Source organism: Sturnira hondurensis, unplaced genomic scaffold, assembly GCF_014824575.4.
Source record: "Sturnira hondurensis isolate 20B ecotype Veracruz unplaced genomic scaffold, ASM1482457v3 Scaffold0018728, whole genome shotgun sequence".
NCBI classification, from domain to species: Eukaryota; Metazoa; Chordata; class Mammalia; order Chiroptera; family Phyllostomidae; genus Sturnira; species Sturnira hondurensis.
This window is the reverse complement of record NW_028091359.1, coordinates 17,414,542-17,436,096: the sequence shown is the minus strand read 5'-3', so window position 1 is coordinate 17,436,096 and position 21,555 is coordinate 17,414,542. Positions and strand designations below refer to the sequence as shown.

Here is a 21,555-nt window from a genome sequence, read left to right as displayed (position 1 = left end):
GACTTTGTAGAACACCTAGGCTTCGCTTCATATATTGAAATGATTAATTAGCACTGTTTAATTCTGAACCACTAGGTGGAGCTAAAAATATAAATATAATAGTACTAATATTTCCACAACACTATTCCTCAAATACTACAGGGAGTTTTCTTCTTGGTGGTAATTTTGAAGCATTAAGAAACAGAACTTTGTACTGTATTTTAAATATGAAAGTTGAAATGAGATTTATAAAATCTGTACATTAGACAAATTAGATTTTTCTCAAAATTTATGTTTTTTATCTTTCCAACCTGAATGAAAAACATTGATTGAGGTAATTTTTAGAGGAAAGTACCTCTCAAGAAGCCAGTATTAAAGACGGATGTACCAGAGAAACAGTAACATGTTACTTAGGTGGACGTTTTAAAGAATATATTCTTATCAGAAGAACTGCAGGAAACAACAGAAAATCTATGAGCTGATAATCACTGACAACTTTTAATAGGCAAGATCATTAACATAATGGACTAATGGACTTAAGACTATGTCAACTACTGGGAACTTATGGCTCAGGAATTCTAGAACATACCTCTGAATTATGGATACAATTGATAATCTACTACTTCTCATAATAAATTCCTTTCCTCTTTTTATCACTCAAAATCTTTTGCCCAGTGCCCTTATCCCCCGGCCACACACACACAGCTTAAGTTCCGTAAAGGACAGAAATGAATTTTGTGATTCTAGTTCTATTTTCTAATATATTTGACAAAGAATAAGTAAAAAACAATAAATAAAGGTACATCTAAATGTAACATTTTCAGCCTGACTTTTCACCAGTGTGGAACTGATTTTATCTTCTGTTCCCTAGTAATCTTCCACCAATCTGTACAGTTCTAGGCCCAGGATGTTTGAGTAAAGTATATATTCCTGATCCTTTGTCCCTGCCTCTTCCATGCAATTGCTAAAATTATTTTTCTTCACTCTACACATTTTTCTGCAATCTCTTTAGGGAGGGCTACATACAAAGAAGAAGTGAGAACATGAAGCCAGAGCTATTCTCTCAGAATTCAATTGTCTTCACATAATTCCTATCTTTCTTCTAGCAGTTATACTTAATTATAGTCCCTTAATGTTTAGAACTCATTAATTATAAGGTTCATTATTGAATCAATACTTTTTTAAAAAAGAAAAAATGACCAAATTAAAAAGGAAATGTGATATTATAAAAATAGTCTAATGCCACCTCTGTCAATATCTTTATAAAATGCTTCAAGAAGAAAGCAAATACTAGCACAATTACCTTCCTTCTATTACTTATACCTTTTGTTCTAAGAGTGCCCTGCGGAGGGAGACCCTCTGTTCAAGCTCCCGAAGCTCTCGATCATGTTGTGCCTCAGCTTGCATCTTGATTTTGCTTTGATATGCATTTAGCAGCTCCAGTTCCTGCTGCAGCTGCATCTTCAAAACCTGGCACTCTGCTTCCTGTGCTTCATCCAAGCGTAGCTGAGAGAAAGAAAACAGATATATTCTACTGTGAGCTATCTGTTCACGACTTGTGGAAAGAAGTGTGAAAGAAGAAGCCTATTCTTCTGTAGGATACAGAATTGTTTTCTCTTCTATCTTAAACATCTCTGAAAAAGGCACAGTAACCAATGATAGCATTATGAAGATAAAACTATCATAAGCTACTTCAAAAATAACCATGAGAGCGTTGTCCTGATATGTGAAAGTCTGACCCTGGTCAGGGCACATACAAGAATAAACCAATGAATAATGAATGCACAAGTAAGTAAAAAAACAAATCGATGTCTGTCTCTATCTCTTTCTCAAATCAATAGAATTTTTTTAAAAAGACTCTAAAACAGAAAGACTCTAAATTTCTTCTCTCAAATGGAAATAACTGCAGAACAGGGACAAAGCCAACTATAGCCGATGGGCCAAAAAGTGTGTGTGTGCATGCGTGCGTGTTTAAGTCTACTAGTTAAGAATGGTCTTTATATTTTGAAAAAGTTACATTTTAAATGGCTATATACTTAAGTACCCATATAACATCCTCAATTTTGCCTCCTGGCCCACAAAACCTAAAATATCTACTACCTGGCTCTTTTAAAAAACTAGTTTACTAAACTTATATTAAAAATATTTTATATTAGCACCCAAATGTGACCATCTGGCCCTGGCTGGTGTAGCTCAGTGGATTGACCACGGGCCTGTGAAACAAAGGGTTGCCGGTTCAATTCTTAGGGCACATGCCTGGGTTGTAGGCCAGGTCCTCAGTGGGAGTCACATCAGAGGCAACCACACACTGATGTTTCTCTCCCACTCTTTCTCCTTCCCTTCCCCTCTCTCTAAAAATAAATAAATATTTTTAAAATGTAACCATCTGCATTCCCAATACAGTACTACTTTTTTGCCCACTCCTTAATAAAGCTGCTGCTCTATATCTTGATAAACTTGTGGGAAATGCACTAAACATTTGCCTAAGAGGTATCAACAAAGAGCCTATTTAGAACTTCATGTATAAATGGACCAATGAGAATTCTGTATACATCATGCCGGCTTCCTAGAAATGTTGAGAGCCAGAAGAATATGGAGCACCACCATTTTCCAAGATGCAAGAGAGCTATCACTTCCAACTAATATTTTAATTGCTGGGATTTTATTCAGGTGGTAAAAGGATGGGGCTACTAAATTGTTGTGCCTAAATAAAACAAACTCACAGCTTGTGTGGACAGCATTTCATTAATGCTGTGGTCATACTGCTCAGCCAAGATGGCTAACTTCCGGGTCTGCTCTTCCTTGAGCCGTTTCAGAACAGCTTTGTGCTCACTCTTTGGTGTAGTCTCCAGTAGGTGATTTCTTAATGCTTTGTACTGTCTGGTTTGGATTTTGCAGGTGTCCTGAAACTGCTTTTTTATTTGGAGTTCTTTAGACTGGAAAAGCAAAAATAAGTGTATACAATTTTTAGCACATGGCATTTGGAATACCTTATGCTTCCATGAAAACAAAGGCTACTAGAAGAAAGGAAGAAGAAATAAAAGGGAGACGAGACCATCAGGTTGCAGGTACTTTTGCACTTGGCTAATGGGTCAAATCATTGAAATCTATACATTTTAATAACAAAAACTCTAATTTAAATCATTATAATGCCAACAACCTCATTTATCACAGGACTTCAAGCAATATTACTTATTACCTTATATACTCTGGTTTCTCTTCAGATTGTATAAATCTTTTGCTTTTTACTACTTATTACCTTACTAGTAAGTTTAGCAACTGGAGCAAACATTAAAATAAGTTTTTGAAAAATATATTTTATTGATTATGCCATTACAGTTGTTCTAATTCCCCCCCTTCATTCCCCTCCACCCTGCACACCCCTCCCCCACCATCCCCCCTTTAGTTTATGTCCACGTGTCACAAGTTCTTTAGATTCTGTATTTCCCATACTATTCTTGTCCTCCCCCGTCTACTTTCTACCTACCGTCTATGCTACTTATTTTCTGTAACTTCTCCTCCCATTCTCCTCTCCCATTCCCCTGTTGCTAACCCTCCATGTGATCTCCATTTCTATGGTTCCACTCCTGATCTAGCTGTCCTCTTGGTTTGCTTTTGTTTTAGGTGTGGCTGTTAATAACTGTGAGTTTGCTGTCCTTTCACTGTTCATATTTTTCATCTTCTTTTTCTTAGATTAAGTCCCTTTAACATTTCATATAATAAGGGCTTGGTGATGATGAACTCCTTGAATTTGATCTTATCTGAGAAGCATTTATATCTGTCCTCCCATTCTAAATGAAAGCTTTGCTGGATAGAGCAATCTTGGTTGTAGGTCTCTGGATTTCATGGCTTGGAATGCATCTTTCCGGCCCCTTCTTGCCTGTAAAGTCTCTTTTGAGAAATCAGCTGACAGTCTTATGGAAACTCCTTTGTAGGTAACTGTCCCCTTATCTCTTGCTGCTTCTAGGATTCTCTCCTTCATTTTCGTCTTGGCTAATGTAATGATGATGTGCCTTGGTGTGTTCCTTCTTGGGTCCAACTTCTTTGGGACTCTCTGAGCTTCCTGGATTTCCTGGAAGTCTATTTCCTTTGCCAGATTGAGGAAGTTCTCCTTCATTATTTGTTCAAATAAGTTTTCTACTTGTCGCTCTTCCTCTTCCCCTTCTGGTACTCCTATAATTCGAATGTTGGAGCATTTAAAGATGTCCGGGAGATTCCTAAGCCTCTCCTCATTTTTTTGAATTCTTGCTTCCTCATTCTTTTCTGTTTGGTCATTTTTTTCTTTCTTGTGGTCCACTCGATTGATTTGAGTCCCAGTTTCCTTTCCACCACTATTGGTTTCCTGTGCATTTCCCTACATTTCAATTAGTTTAGCCTTCACTTGTTCCTCTAATTTGTGACTAAAATCAACCAGTTCTGTGAGCATCCTGATCACCAGTGTTTTGAAGTGTGCACCTGAGAGGTTGGCTATTTCTTGGTAGCTTAGAGTTATTGGCTCTGGGGCTTTGAGTTGTTCTTCAGCCATATTTTGGTCTGTTCACACCTGTTACATATGAGGAGTGGAGCCCTAGGTGTTCACCAGGGCAGGGCAACTTAGCTGCTGGGTTGTGATACTGTATGTGGGGGCGGGGTCAAAGAGAGGCAATGGCAGTCCCCTCTGCTGCTTCCCACTGCTGGAGCCTGCGAGGTCTGTCTCACTGCTCGCTCCTTTGCTGGTTTATCTGTGCGCGAATGTGTGACTGCGGCCAGCCTGTCGCCTTGTGCCCTCACTGGGTCCGCCTGTTGCTACCCCACACCTGGGATCCACCCACAGCTGCCTGTGCTCCTGGGTCAGGAGATCTTTCCTGCCTGACCCGCTCCGCTCTGCTGCTGGCTCCACCCCTCTTAACATGCCGGTTGAATGGTTCGTTGTTGTTGGACTTCCATATAGTTCAATTTTCTGTGTTTTGGCTGCATTTCTGTTACTGAAACTTTGTTGACTTTAAACTTGGTTTTGCGAGGAGGCACAGTGTTTCTACCTACGCCTCCATCTTGGCGGAAGTCCCAAATTTAGTTTTGATTACTGTGTATACTGATGACAGAAAATTACATTTCTTTTCATGCAGTAAGTGTAGCAGACATAAAAACACAGACAATATTTGATCAGATCTCTAGGGTTGAATGTAAGCATATGTATGCTGTTCTTATCTGAGACACTTTGCTCCAATTTCTTTTAAAGACAATCTCAATTCTAACTACACACTCTATGACGGACCCCATCAAAACAGGGTATTAATAACTAATATTGTTATTATAATTGTTTTTTTCCTTAAGGGAACAAACTAGGTAGATACACATCATATAACAGTTCACTCTTTAACACCACAAGCAAAACTTGAAAGTCAGTTAACTCATCTTTCAAAGGTCAAAAAAAATTATGAGGCAAAGGAGGAGAAAGCATTCTCAGGGTGATGATAAACAGGAATTACATAAACATCTCTGAGATAAAATAATCTAAGTTCAGAGATGTAGGAGTTTTGCCTTTAGTTTTTGGTTAACCACAGGTTAGGCATTCTATAAATTCAGGTTTTAACAAAATTTAATATGGTGAAATATACTTCTATAAGGTATACTATTGATCAAGCCCACAAGTGAGAAAATATTCATTTAGTACAATAAGGCAAAAATCTATAGGTGAAATTATTTTACCTAATACAAATACTGCCACATATTAATTGTCTGATACAATGTACAAGAAATGCATATATGACCAAAGTAGTAACCTTGCCAAGAAGTAGTTTTTGCCTTCCCCTATACTACAACATCAAATATAACCTTGCCATATTTTACTCTAACTGAGGCACTAGGTCATACTCATATACCTTTATTCTATGAAGGGTGAAGAAATGTCTAGCTACAAAGAGAAAATCTTGGTTTAGCTATGCTTAATAGCATTGCTCTTAAATACTGTCCTTGGTTAAAAAATTCTTTCAAGTTAGCCAGGAATGGAACAATGAAATTTAGACATTCCTTTCTGCCTCTGTTTAACAGCCTCTACTCTTTTAAGTTTTTATTTTTTAAATATTGTACCAAGAAAACTGTGTATCACTAACCTAATGAGAAAAATAATTCCTTGAAAAAAATGAAAAATAACTGACATATATCACTGAACAAATTTAAGGCATAGGGGGTGATGGTTTGATTTATATATATTGCAAAATGGTTACAACAGGTTACATATGAGGTCTGTCTGGGAAAAGTCCAGCCATTTTGTTAATATAACGAGAATGGTTTGCTCAACATCAGTGTGACCTGGCAGCCCAGGAGAGTGGAGTGGAATGTGCATGTGTGAACAATGACGACTTCACTGTACTAGTCAGTGGGGGCTGTAGATGCCATTGAGTGAGCCTGTGTACTGTGTGGCCATCACATTCAAAATGACTGGGTGAGTAGAGCAACAAATCTGCATTAAAGTTTGTATTAAGCTTGAACATTCCTCTGTAGAAACTATATGGATGATTCCGAAGGGCACTGCTATGGGCAACTGGGATTGGCAGCTTGAAAATGTGCCTGCTAATGCATCATGTCTCATGCAGAGTTTTTCTGTGGAACATTAAATCACCCAGGTGACTCAGCCCCCACTACAGCCCAGATTTGGCACCCCATGACTTCTGGATTTTCCCCAAACTAAAACCAGCTTTGAAAGGGAAGAGATTTCAGACCATCAATGAAATTCAGGAAAATAGGACAGGACAGCTGATGGTGATTGGGAGAACTATGTCAGGCCCCAAGGTACCTATTTTGAAGGGCACTAAGGTGCCTGTTTTGAAGGGGACTGAGGTTCCATCATCTTATGTACACTGTTTCTTGTAAATTCTTCAATAAATATCTCTAATTTTTCATACTCCATGGCTGTACACCTTCTGGACAGACCTCATACATCTCACATAGATACATTTTCAATAAGAATGGTAATACCTATACCAAGAATAAACTATATCCCTCAATGTCTGACTCAGTGAAAACAAGATGAACATAAGTTAAAGTGGTTTCTATTCATGTAATACTGACAAAGCACCATTTTGATGGCAGGTGAAAAAACAGCAGAACGGGCAGTAGGTGTTTACCCAAACCATTCTACAGACAATACCCCAACCCCCATAAATCCTGGTCAACTCACGGAAGTGTTCAAGGTAAAGGCATCCTAGCCCTTTTGTAAATCTTGGAGCCCTGAGTGGTGTGGCTCAGTGGGTTGGGCATTGTCCCACTAACTGAAAGGTTGCCAATTTGATTCCTAATTCCAGGTCAGGGCACATGCCTGGATTGCAGGTGAGTCCTGGTTAGGGTGTGTGAGAGGCAACCAGTAGATATTTCTCTCGATCACTGATGTTTCTCTCCCTCTCTTTCTCCCTTCCTTTCCCATTCTCTAAAACTAAATAAAATCTTAAAAAAAATAAATTGAGAAAGTCTTAGAAAAAGTTGAAAAAGGCAACTAAATACTTAGACAAAGAAAAACAAGCTAATTGGCATTAAAATATAGTCTGTTTTGAACAAGTAGATAGATATACAAAACTAAGAGGAACTTGGTGATTTTTCTCTCCTACTAAACTAGCAGAATAATTTATGGGAATTCTTTTTCTAAAAACCTTATTTATTTATTTATCTTTAGAGGGGAAGGGAAGGAGAGAAGGAGAGAAATATCAATGTATGGTTGCCTCTCATGAATCTGCTGCTGGGAACCGGCCTGCAACCCAGGCATGTGCCCCGACTGGGAATAGAACCACGATCATGTGGTTCGCAGGCCCGCGCTCAATCCACTGAGCTACACCAGCCAGGGCTCTTTATGGGAAATTCTTGAGCTCATGTGTCACCAGAAGGAGGCATTTTATTCAAAGTCTGACTGTGAATATAAATATTATTTTCTTAATTTCTGTTCAGTATCTGAAAATCAGCCTAGTGTTTACAAGCTTTCAAACTTCAAGGCTGCAGCAACAGGAAACAGGAAGGGTTAAATACTGAACAGAGAAATATTCTCTATCCCAGAGAAATGCTGTCATATAAAATTTATGTTATGACTATAAAAACTAGTAAGCTGCCCTGTTCTAGTGAACACTTTAGGGCTCTGATCCTGCTATGGAACAGGCACGAACAGCCCAAAAGATGGCGCAAGAAGAACTCAAAGTCCCAGAGCCAATAACTCTAAGCGACCGAGAAATTGCCAGCCTCTCAGAAGCACAATTCAGGACACTATTTCTCAGGATGCTCACAGAACTGGTTGATTATAGTCACAAATTAGAGGAACAAAGTTACAAATTAGTGGAACGTGTGAGGGCTGGACTGATTGAAATGAAGGGAGATGCACAGGAAACCAATAGTGATGGAAAGGAAACTGGGACTCAAATCAATGGAATGGACCAGAAGGAAGAAAAAAACATCCCACCAGAAAGGAATGAAGAAATGAGAATTCAAAAAAATGAGGAGAGGCTTAGGAACCTCCAGGACATCTTTAAACGTTCCAACATCCGGATTATAGGGGTACCAGAAGGGGGAAAGAAACAGCCACGAGTGGAAAACTTATTTGAACAAATAATAAAGGAGAACTTCCCCAGTCTGGCAAAGGAAATAGACTTCCAGGAAATCCAGGAAGCTCAGAGAGTGCCAAAGAAGTTGGACCCAAGAAGGAACACACCAAGGCACATCATAATTACATTAGCCAAGACCAAAATGAAGGAGAGAATCCTAGAAGCAGCAAGGGATAAGGGGACAGTCACCTACAAAGGAGTACCCATCAGACTGTCAGCGGATTTCTCAAAAGAGACCTTACAGGCAAGAAGGGGCTGGAAAGAAGTATTCCAAGTCATGAAATCCAAAGACCTACAGCCAAGATTGCTTTATCCAGCAAAACTTTCATTTAGAATGGAAGGACAGATAAAGTGCTTCTCAGATAAGGTCAAGTTCAAGGAGTTCATCATCACCAAGCCCTTATTATATGAAATGCTAAAGGGACTTATATAAGAAAAAGAAGATGAAAAATATTAACAGTGAAAGGACAGCAAACACACAGTTATTAACAACCACACCTAAAACAAAAGCAAACCAAGAGGACAGCTAGATCAGGAGTGGAACCATAGAAATGAAGAACACATGGAGGGTTAGAAACAGGGGGGTGGGAGGGGGAGAAGAGGGGAGAAGGCACAGAAAATAGCATAGATGGTAGGCAGAAAATAGATAGGGGGAAGGGCGAGAATAGTGGGAGAAATATAGAATCCAAAGAACTTGAGACACGTGGTTATAAACTAAGGGGGGGAGAATGGTGGGGGAGGGAGGGTGTGGGTGGAGGGGATTGAAGGGGGGAATAGAACAACTGTAATGGTATAATCAATAAAATATATTAAAAAAAAAAACTAGTAAGCTTTCAGTGGTTTACTTCTGGGCACTGCTAACTTTAAAATTATAATTAATTTCACAGAAATGTTGTTTTAAAAATCTATAGCCAAAGAGTATATGCCTCTCCAGTAGAAACAAAATAAATCTGAAAAATCATTAGGAATTCCAATTTTTCTAAGCAATGACTACAAAAGTCAACATAAGCTACATTGTTAATGATGTTATAATTAGCTGTTTTAAAGACACAGCAAAGTACAATCTTTGCTTTGGTTCACGGGAAAGGGCAAAAACAGCTTTGCTTCTATTTTTTGTTCAAGACAGCTTGTTTAAATGGAATTGAGTGGGAACTGGGGATACCACTGGGTATGGCGTAGCTTCAAGATTTTGACACAAATGACCTCCATGAATGAATTGCACTCCAGGAAAATTATTCAGTTAAGACCAAGGAACAGGTTATAGTTTAATTATCAAATAGTTTTAAAAAGAAGTAAGGTCTTTAAAAACATATTGTGGGACCTGGACCTTACTAGATGTAAATAAAAGTTTGAAGTGTGCAGATATGTACAGACTAACTGAGGTACTAATATAGATGCCAGCCTATAAAGTGGGTGGTTTCAGTTTATTAAGATTCATGTGAATGTACTCCTTCAAATATTTATTACAAGTTATAAAACTTGAAAATTTCTTGGAATTGTTAAGTCTGGCTGATTTTGGAGAAGGGGTTTGGTGGGTCAGGTAGCTGGAGAGACAAGGGGGGGAAATTAACTTTATGTAGTACAGTACACTTTTGGTATCTTTCAAATTTCCTACCATGCAAATGAATTCCTCTATTCAAAGCAAATCTGAGTACAAACTGTAAAGTTCTGTGACGATTCCACTATTCCTCTTCAGATAAATATAGACAGTGAAGGCAGAGGCATTTCTCATTCACTGGCACCTGTACTGATTAGGAACTTACTGTCTTTTTTGTATACAAATCCCATTTAGAGCAAATAAGATTTCAAAACTGACAGACAGAACCCCACAGGTTAACACGTTGACAGGTAATATCAGAAATGAACATTTGGGTACATTTAAAATAAGAATTTTGATTCTTATTTATGGAACTTAACAGTTAAAAGTTTTGGCTATTTTTTGGTACTCAGTGAGAAATACATAAACAAAAGTATGTAGCTACATGCAGCTACACACACTCCAAATTAAAACCAAACATGCTCAAAATGAAAAGATTATTCAATTTCTTTATGACAGACATCTGTCTTAGACTGTTACTGTTTACGTGGATGCCTTTTATCTCTTTTCCCTGTCAAGAAGCTTAGGCTAATGGTACCTTTAGGCTCTTAGGCTGTTGTCGAACCTCCATGACATGCTTGCGCCTTAGTTCTCTTTCTCTTCGCTTATTATATTCCAGCTGGTTAGTGAGCTCAGTTTGATGCTGCAATCTGATCAACTCACAGCGCATCTTCTGAATCGTGTTGAGGTGGCGGAACTCCAGTTCTTGCATGGACTCGTGCTGTCGCAGTAGCATGGCGTGCTCTAAGTCCTTTTGGGTCTGCCTTTTATTTAACTCCTAATCCATAAAGCAAAGACAAAAAGTATAATTTACTGCTATGTAATACCAGAAAAACATCCTAAAAAACAGAATAACCAGGAAAGAGATGCAAAAATCTGGTTCAATAATGGCTGCATAGGAACACACACACACACACGCACACACACAATGTAAAAGTCCAACTTGTCCCTTTTGCCTCTGCAAACCCCTTCTCCAGAGGCCAACAGTTTGCTGCAAATGTTTCCCAACCTTTCTCCCCATGCTTATCATGACATGTCTATTAAAGAAAAACATATAGTTTTAAAAACTGAATAGCAATATACACTATAGGTATATGCTTTCTTCACCTAACAATATAATGGACATATTTGCAGTTCAGATCAGCACGTACATATCTTTTTTTTACTGTAGTAGATGGGTAATTAGTAACATGAATTTCCTTATTCTATTCATTTTTTATTCATTAATACTATTTTATGCAATAAGCTTAAGACATATCAAACCTAGCTGAAGAGGCTTAACGTCTTTCCTTCATTAATTGTTTCTTAACTTTATATTTCAAGAGGGCTCCCAGTCCTTAGGTTAGTTATTTAGACTCTCTGTGCTTCAGTTTCATTGCTTCTCAAGATAGAAATAATATATACCTATTTCATAGCTATGAGGATGAAATGAGCTTGTAAGTGGAAAGTTCTCAAAATAATATCTAGTACGATGCTCAATAAATGTTATTATTCTTTCTTTCAGGTTAAAAAGAACACGAGTACAACACACATGCAATACAGAAACAAACTGTCCCTTTTGCCGCTGTACATTTTTTCCAGAGGCCAACAGTTTGTTGCAAATGTTTCCCAAACTTGCCCATTATCGTGACGTATTTATTATAGAAAAATATAGTTTTAAAAATTGAGTAAGAATATACACTATAGGCATGTAATGGGCTTTCTTCGTCTAACAATATAAATGGACATATATCCAGATCAGATCACTACATACTGCTGTTTTTTTAGAAGTTTCATTGTAAGCTTGTTTTACAATACCATAAATTTTCTATTTTTTGCTTTATAAACAAATTTTCAATGAATATATATGCATGATGCATCAGATAACCATGTTGTTATTTATTTATAGGATAGATTTCTAGAAATGGATTTGATGCATAAAAGTACGAGGGGAGGCCCAAAAAACCCAGTATTTATAAAAAACTGTGTATTTATTCTTACATGTTTAAATTTCAGTCACCTTCAAAGTACTCTTCATTTGATGCAATACACCTATGGAGACTTTTCCCCCACTGCTCAGAACAGTTTTTGAACTTGTCAATATTGATGCTTTTTAGTGTTTCTGCTGTTTTTTGTTTCACCACTTCCATATCAGTAAAAAGTTTCCCTTGAGGACTTCTTTCATTCATGGAAACAACAAAAAATGTCCCATGGGGCAAGATCTGGTGAATAGGGAGGGTGGCACACAAGGGTCATGCCATTTTTGGTCAAAAACTATTGAACAAGAAGCACAGTGTGGGCAGGTACACTCATAAATCACCCATCATGAAGTGGGCAAAGGTACTGAAGTCTTCAAAAAAAAGTTCACTGAAGCCAAATACAGCCTCTCACAACAATGCCAGCTGGTGCACTGATACAGATGGGTTCCTAGAACACGGACCTAAGCAAGGGAATCCTATACAAGAAGCCCATCCTCCAGAAGATAATTCCATTTTGGGGGGGTCCCCCTCTTATATATGTATTATATTTTGAAAGCTTTTTTCAAATTACATTCCAACAGGATAGTTATCAATTGAAACTTTTACCAAGCTGCCCATTTCCCCATGCCATTACTCAGACTCAATGTTATCAATCTTTTAAGATGTGCTTATCTAATTGATGCCACTGTTTTAATATGCTTTTATTTAATTATTAGTGAATTTGAACAAACAATTATGCTATATTTTAAGTTCATTTTAAGCCACTTTTGGAAATAAATTAATCCATTCTTACAAGTACCCCAGATAATGAGAACAATTGTTTTCATTGGTATAAAAGTTTTAACATTTGCCTAATTAAAATTTACATGATTATTAAATGTACTGGTTTTTTTCCTCGGTGGCTGCTTGAAGACCAGCTGCCATTATGAACAGTAATGACAGTTAGTCGATCAACAGACTACTTCAGCAGAAACAAATGTTCATTGACGTCCTTTACCCTGAGAAGGCAACAACACCTAAGACAGATATTCGGGAAAAACTAGCCAAAATGTGTAAGACCACACCAGACATCATCTTTGTGTTTGGATTCAGAACCCATTTTGGCTTGGGCATGATTTATAATTTAATGATGATTCCTTGGATTACACTAAGAAAAATGAACTTAGACCATAGACTTGTAAGATATGGCCTGAGAAGATGACCTCAGAAAAAAAGAGAAAGCAACGCAAAGACAGAATGAAGCAAGTCAGGGGGACTGTAAAGGCCAATCAATGTTGGTGTTGGCAAAATGCGAGCTGGAGATTGGCAACAGAAGAAGCAGAGATTATTTAGTGACTTTATCTGTGGTGACTGTACAGATTTTCACGAGAGGATTAATAAACTAAGAACTTTTATGTGAAAATAAAGTTAAATGGTAATACATATTTCAGGGCATCCATTGCAGATCAAAAGGCTTAACTTATCCAATTTTCTCATATTTAAAAATTAATACTTCTTTCATTCATGGATTTCATATTTATTAAATGTCTACTATGGGCCAGACACTAAGCACATAAAGGCCTGAACAAAATCTGTGACTTCATATAATTTCCATTCTAGTTGGAGAGACTTCCTTCAAAAAATTACATGTATGTAAGAGAAAGAAATTCAAAGAATATTTAAAGGAAAGAGAAGAATTTTGTGATCAGGGAAGGCATTTCTGAGGAGACATTTGAAGAGAGATTTGAAGGAAGGGAGAAAGCAAGTCACATGAATACCAGGAGAAGAGGGATTTGGGCAGGGGGACATATACAAATACAAAGGTCCTGAGGGTGGGATATAACTGATGAATTTTCAGGAAAGATCCTGATTTCACATCATTCAAACATACCTCCCTGACAAGATCTTGTTCTAAGTTATGGCGTCCAAGTAACATTCTTCTCTTGAAGCGACGGCACTCCAGCTCTAGGTACTGTCTCTGCCGTCGAAGAAGATTAGCCTCTTCTTCTGCTTGGAAATGCTGGATATTCTCCTTCTGCTTTGAAAGCCACTCCTGTTTTTCTTTTTTGGGAGTGCTCTGGTTTTCATTCAGCTCCTAGCAACATAAAAAATGACTAAGTTAAGAAAAAATAAAAATTAACTATATGAATATACCATTTGGTATATGGTAAATTTACCATATAAAAAAGTATTTTATCTGTGTCCTCTCTAATGCTCAGGCAAGGTAATGAGGAGGTAGGTCATATTCTTCTCTTCCTTGAGTTACCCAAGAAGTAGGACAGGAAAAGAGAAACATACACTAGAAAGGATGTATATCCTTTTAACTTGGCACGGCTACATTTATGATGGTTTCTAGCTTCAAAAAGCACAAAAAAACTGGTAAATGAAGTTAGACATACCTTTCTTTAAATCCTTCCTGAGACAGAAGAAGTACTTTCAGGTAAAAATCATATGCTATCTAAAATTAGGGTTAAAATGTAGTTATGTTTCATTTCTTGGTCTTTGACAATATAAATACTAAGTTTTCGGCAAAATTATAGATGGACTCGATGTAAGAGAATTGGTAATTAAACAGAAAATCAATAAAACTATGGGACAATAGAGATTTTCCTTATGAATGGCATTTAATATTCAGCATTAATAACTACTGAGCAAAAAAGCCAATGTTTTTCTACAGCATTTTAAATGGCACCTCACAAACTACCTAAATGACAATGCATTTTATTGGACAAGATGAGAGCACTGACAACGCACTCAATGAAGCGCACCCTAGAATGCTAATTAATACTGGTACATTTTCAACCTAGAAAGCATTACCACTGTGAGGAATATAAATGATAAATCAACCACCTTTCCTAGGCATAAAATGATTTTTCAGAGACTACTAACCTTATGGTCTTTCCCTCTTATTAAAAAAAACCAACCCAATTCTTTATAACTTAAGTTCATAAGTTACTCAAACACATAAAAATAAAAAGCACACACATTAGGAGCTCTCAGCACAGGGTGTATGCGTACGCACGCTGTGGGAGGAGAGAGAGCTAACACAGGCAAACACAGGCAGAATCACCTGGGAGCTGTTAAAAAATCTGTCAGGGAACTTCCCTACCAAGACTCTACGTCCCTTCCTCTAAACAGAGAAGTATTATTCTAAGTAAACATACAAATCTGACTTCCTAAACAAAATGAAGTTATTAGTAGGACTATAAGATATATTAAAGAATTATCTATACCAGTGCATCCATAAAAGTAAAATTTCACTTCACGGGGAAGCAAAACTGTATAACCACATTTTGCTGGATATTTATTAAAGTTGTGAACCCTATTTACAATCTTTTCAAACCCAATGTTCCAGTATATAGTTTGACTATGGCATTATAGTCATGGGAGCATGCTGTAGATTATACCCTCTAAATCTTGTCCAAGTTCACTTCGCCAGGTTTATACAGCAAGTCTTTGTGCCACCAATATGTACATAGTAAGACATATATGTGATTATAAAGCAAATTCCTACACACACAAAAGTATTAATATCAAAGAGATTACTGTTATTTTGTCGAGATCAATTAACTTATCAGTGTGCTAATAACGGATTTCATAAGCTAAAAATTTCAATCAGTCTGTGAGAGTGGGTTATGAACTGAGATATATCATTGTTGTCCTGACCACAATCCTAAGTAATTATACCTTTTCAGAAATTGCCTTGGAACAATTAAGGCTTTTCAAAGTTAGACTATATCTGCTTTTAAAAGAAGCTCCAAAGAGTAGCTCATAAAGGGCAAATGAATATGAAATCATGTAGCCAGAAAGAAATAATCAACATGTTCTGCTATGAAAGAAAATGTGATAAGCAAATAGGCCCTTAGCCTTACACTATGTTAAAATCAGAATAAGAACAAATTATTGTAATCTTCTGAGCCAAAAGTAAGAAAAAATAAGGTATGGTTTATTTTGAAGATAATATAACATTTTTTACATCTCGAATATTTTTATTTCTAGTGAGTCAGAACTTAATAAGTGAATAGGAAAGCTATTAGAAATAAAATAATTTATGTTTTCAGGAGATGATTCCTTTTATATTCTACTGAACTGAGGATTCTTAGTCCACTGACAAATAACTGATCACAATCAATGTTTTCATTCAAACTAATATACATTTAATGACTATAAACAAAAAAAGAAAAATGTATATGGAATATAGTCAATAACATTTTAATAACTATATATGGTATCAGGTAGGTACGAGACTGGGGAGACAAGTTATTTTTTAATTTTTTAAAAAGATTTTACTTATTTATCTTTAGAGGGGAAGGGAAGAAGAGAGGGAGAGAAATATCAATGTATGGTTGACTCTCGTGAGTCCCCTGCTGGGAACTGGCCTGCACCCCAGGCATGTGCCCTGACTGGGAATCAAACCACGATACTCTGGTTCGCAGGCCTGTGCTCAATCCACTGAGCTATACCAGCCAGAGCAAGATCATAAGTTATTTACTAACCACTATGCTGTATATCTGAAACTAATAATATTCAATGTCAAATGAAATTGAAGAAAAAAACTAAAATAAAAATTTATCCTAATTAGCACTGGGTATTAATAATCAGATAACTGGCATGAAAATTTTAATAAAATAAGTACCTCCTTAAGTTGTTCTTTTCGAAGTTTATATTCTCTTTTCTGGGACTCCAAAAAGCTATTCAGTTCTTTCTTCTGTTGGGCCTGAATATGTTGCTGAAATTTTTTCTCCTCATTGGCCATCACTTTAGCCTGTAAGGAATTTTAAAAAATGGATCAAATTAATTAAGTAGATTCAAAGTAGCAGTTTAAAACACATCACCAGATACCTCTGTTCCCTCAAAAACATAAAATCAGTATAAGCCTTACCAAAATAAAAACTCCCAAATAATTATTAATAAGAACGACTCAGATCTTTTATTATAGGAATTATAGAGAACCAGTAAAATAAAATTCACCTTTAAAATACTGGTCTATTAGAGTCAAAAGTTCCCACTATTTTTTCATTTAACATAGAGTATGCCCATCCCACACTGAAACAAAACAAATATATATTTATCTAAAAATATAACTAAATCATGACCTTTTATCTAGATTTATTTGTATATTAAGCAATATATATATTCATCTTCAAATGAAACACTGACCTTCAATTTGTATATTAAATACGGGAATGTTATATATATTATTATATATGAATGTTATATATATCACACTAATTTACTTCTGCTTATATATGTAATATATATCCATTGTAGAATATTTGGGAAATACAGAAAAACACAAAGAAGAAATATTTTACATGATTTCAGCACCCAGAAATACCCAATATAAATATTTCAGTGCAAACCCTTCCTAATTTTTTCATGTATCTATATAGCTTAAACAAATTTCTAATCATATTGTACATTTTGTTTTATGAATTGTTTTCCTAAATGTGTTTTTATTTTATTTATTGATTTGAGAGAGAGAGAAAGAGAACGAGAGACCATTTGCTGTTCTACCCATTCATGCATTCATTGGTTGATTCCTACATGTGCCCTGACTGGGGACCAAACTGACAACTCTGGGGTATCAGGATGCTGCTCTAACTAACTGAGCTATCAGGCCAGGGCAACAGATTAGTTTCTACCTCTTCTCAAGTTATTAAAAATACTACCCAAAGCCCAAAAGAATTCTAAACATCTCTACATTCTTTCATCAAATTATTTCAAAATCAACTATTTATTTACGCCATACATTATTTGCTAACTTCTCTACTACTGTGAGAGAATGGCTTTTCTTTTTTGGAGGGAAAAGGTGAAGAGGGTAACTATGATAATGCCTCAGTGTGAAGTAGCCAGACATATTTGATGATTTTGTGTGAATTTACTGAGAGGTTTTCACTTGAAAAACGTGACTCTCAAAATAAAACAAAACAGATGGGATACTAAACACAGAAGAAAAAATTTCACATGATAAGACTCATTAAAAGTATACCACTATCATATGGTAGAATGATATTTATAAATAAACAAATAGACTAAATCTTTATCTTAATTTATAACCTCTAACAAGTTCCCTGTATAACAATCTTTAACTATTCTGACATAAAAATCCTGCTATAAATTTTTAGAAGTTTTTAAAAAATACACAGAGAATCATGAATGATTGTTTTCAGACCTGAATCTCCTATTGATGGTTGATTTCCCCAAACTCAGTAACCAGGGGATGCAAGACCTAGAATATTGAAGGACTTACTACTGTGACACTATAAAACTACCAAATGTCAGGAAATGATCCCATCTTCATTGGTTCCCAGACTCAGCACTTTTTAAATTTTTAAAAACATTTTATTTATTTATGCCCTGGCTGGTGTAGCTCAGTGGATTGAGCGCGGGCCTGCGAACCACACGATCGCGGTTCGATTCCCAGTCAGGGCACATGCCTGGATTGCAGGCCAGTTCCCGGTACCCGGCAGGGGACATACGAGAGGCAACCATACATTGATATTTCTTTCTCTCTCTTTCCTTCCCTTCCCCTATAAGATAAATTTTAAAAATCTTTAAAAAATTTTTTAAAACCCCACAACATTTTATTTATTTATTTTTAGAGAGAGAGGAAGGGAGGGAGAAAGAGAGAGAGAGAAGAGAAACATCAATGTTTGGTTGCCTCTTATGTGTCCCTGACTGGGAATGGAACTAGCAATCCTTAAGAACTCGATTTTATTCACGTTATATAAATATTTCTTCCTTTTCCCAGTTGGTTTGTTTGGTTCTGGGTAACAGATGTCCTAACACCAAAATGCTACCTTGGTTAATTCTGAGGTATCAAAAGCTAGAATAAATAACAATACTGAATCAGCCACCTCTTTTTCCATAGCAGCCTGGTGTTTCTTGATAAGCTTCTCCATTTCTGCAGCAAAATTATTACGCTGAGTTTCAAGATCTTTGTCTAATCTGAGGCGATGTTCATCCATCTCAGCCTTTAGCTTATTTTCCAAAGTCATCAGCTGCTTTTGATGTTGCCGCCTCATTCTCTTATAGCCAGACATCTGTTCTCTAAGCTCGGAGTCCTGTTCATGTTCTTGCATTTGCCTTGTAACCTAGGAGAATAAAATAACATAAAATGTTCGTCTTTTAAAGACATTTTAGACCACTCAACAATAAAGTAGACAATTAATATACCAGATCTCAGCTAGCACTTTCCAGTTAAAGATCCAGCAGGTGTTCTAAACTAACAGACAAGCTGGTTCTAAAATTTATATGGGAATGCAAAGGACCTAGAATAGCCAAAAGAATCTTGAGGGGCAAACAAGTTGGAAGACATACACTTCTGTAATAAAAATAGTGTGGCTTTAAGAATAGGTTCACTAGATCAAAGGAACAGAATAAAATCTAGAAAGAGACCCATACATATTCAATTGATTTTTACCAAATAACCAAGGTAATTCAAAGAGGAAAGAAAAGCATTTTTAAACAAATCCTGCTAAAACAAATGATTCTCTGCATTAAAAAACAAAACAAGAGGACTTCTGCCAAGATGGAGGCATAGGTGGAAACACTGTGCCTTCTCCCACAACCAAGTTTGAATATAACCAAGGTTTAGTAAACAAAGATGCAGCCAAAGAACAGAAAAATTGAACTATATGTAAGTCCAACAACAACGAATCATTCAACCGGCACGGTAAGAGGGGCGGAGTCAGCAGCAGAGCAAGGTCGGGCAGGAAAGATCCCCCGACCCAGGTGTGCAGGCAGCTGGGGTAGCATTGGGTGGACCCAGTGAAGGCGTAGGGCAGTGGGCTGGCCGTGGTCACACATTCCCATGCAGATAAACCAGCAGAGGAGTGAGCAGTGAGACAGACTGAGCAGGCCCCAGCCGGCAAACCCGGTGAGTGTGCAAGGCGGCAGGCTGACCAAGGTCGAACATTCACACACAGTGGAAAGGACCACTCGGGGGGCGGCACAGGGGACCACCATTGCTTTCCTTGACCCTGCGTCACACAGCGTCACAACACACAGCGTCACAACCCAGCGGCTGAGTTGCCCCGCCCTGGTGAACACCTAGGGCTCCGCTCCTCATACGTAACAGGCACAAACAGTCCAAAACATGGCTCAAGAACAACTCAAAGCCCCAGAGCCGATAACTCTAAGCAAAAAAGAAATAGCGAACCCCTCAGATGCACAGTTCAAAACACTAGTGATCAGGATGCTCACAGAACTGGTTGATTATAGCCAAAAATTAGAGGAACATATGACGGCTAAACTAATTGAAATGAAGAAATATGCACAGGAAACCAATAGTGATGGAAAGAAAACTGGGACTCAAATCAATCGGGTGGACCAGAAGGAAGAAAAAAGTGAAAAAACAGAAAAGAATGAAGAAACAAGAATTTTAAAAAATGAGGAGAGGCTTAGGAACCTCCAGGACATCTTTAAATGTTCCAACATCCGGATTATAGGGGTACCAGAAGGGGAAGAGAAACAGCAACATGTGGAAAACGTATCTGAACAAATAATAAAGGAGAACTTCCTCAATCTGGCAAAGGAAATAGACTTCCAGGAAATCCACGAAGCTCAGAGAGTCCCAAGGAAGTTGGACCCAAGAAGGAACACACCAAGGGACATCATCATTACATTAGCCAAGATTAAAATGAAGGAGAGAATCCTAGAAGCAGCAAGAGATAAGGGGACAGTCACCTACAAAGGAGTTCCCATCAGACTGTCAGCTGATTTCTCAAAAGAGACCTTACAGGCAAGAAGGGGCTGGAAAGAAGTATTCCAAGTCATGAAATCCAAAGACCTACATCCAAGGTTACTCTATCCAGCAAAGCTTTCATTTAGAATGGAAGGGCAGATAAAGTGCTTCTCAGATAAGATCAAGTTCAAGGAGTTCATCATCACCAAGCCCTTATTATATGAAATGTTAAAGGGACTTATCTAAGAAAAAGAAGATAAAAAATATGAACAGTGAAAGGACAGCAAACACACAGTTATTAACAACCACACCTAAAACAAAAGCAAACCAAGAGGACAGCTAGATCAGGAGTGGAACCATAGAAATGAAGAACGCATGGAGGGTCAGAAATGGGGGTGGGAGGAGGAGAAGGGGGGAGAAGGTACAGATAATAAGTAGCATAGATGGTAGGTAGAAAACAGACAGGGGAAGGGCAAGGACAGTGCGGAAAATATAGAATCTAAAGAACTTGTGACACATGGACATAATCTAAAGGGAGGAGGAATTGTGGGGAGGGGGTGTGTGCAGGGTGGAGGGGAATGAAGGGGGGAAATGGGACAACAGTAATGGCATAATCAATAAAATATATTTTAACAAAAAGAAAGTACATGAACCAACAATAAGCATGTGAAAGGCTGATTTTGGCAATATCTTTAGTCACAGATAAATGAAAGAAAAAAGAAGACCCGTATAAGATTCCATTTGACACCCACTAGAATAGTAAAAATAAAAAAGACTGGCAGTGCCAAATGC

The 21,555-nt window shown here is 37.2% G+C and overlaps 1 protein-coding gene across 5 annotated transcripts in view; it reads right to left on the bottom strand.

Annotated features, from left to right (window-relative positions):
- TAOK1 (TAO kinase 1) overlaps positions 1 to 21,555 on the bottom strand; it is a 146,379-nt gene that overhangs the window by 6,956 nt on the left and 117,868 nt on the right. For 4 of the 5 annotated variants that reach the window (XM_037069707.1, XM_037069706.1, XM_037069708.1 and 1 more), the window contains 6 exons: positions 18,935 to 19,171; positions 16,711 to 16,839; positions 13,966 to 14,169; positions 10,676 to 10,915; positions 2,703 to 2,915; positions 1,303 to 1,485 (listed from right to left, as the gene is read on the bottom strand). In XM_037069707.1, coding sequence (XP_036925602.1) covers positions 1,303 to 1,485; positions 2,703 to 2,915; positions 10,676 to 10,915; positions 13,966 to 14,169; positions 16,711 to 16,839; positions 18,935 to 19,171 — 1,206 coding nt within the window. The remainder of the gene's footprint in view (positions 1 to 1,302; positions 1,486 to 2,702; positions 2,916 to 10,675; positions 10,916 to 13,965; positions 14,170 to 16,710; positions 16,840 to 18,934; positions 19,172 to 21,555) is intronic. The other variant, XM_037069709.1, reaches the window with a different exon arrangement.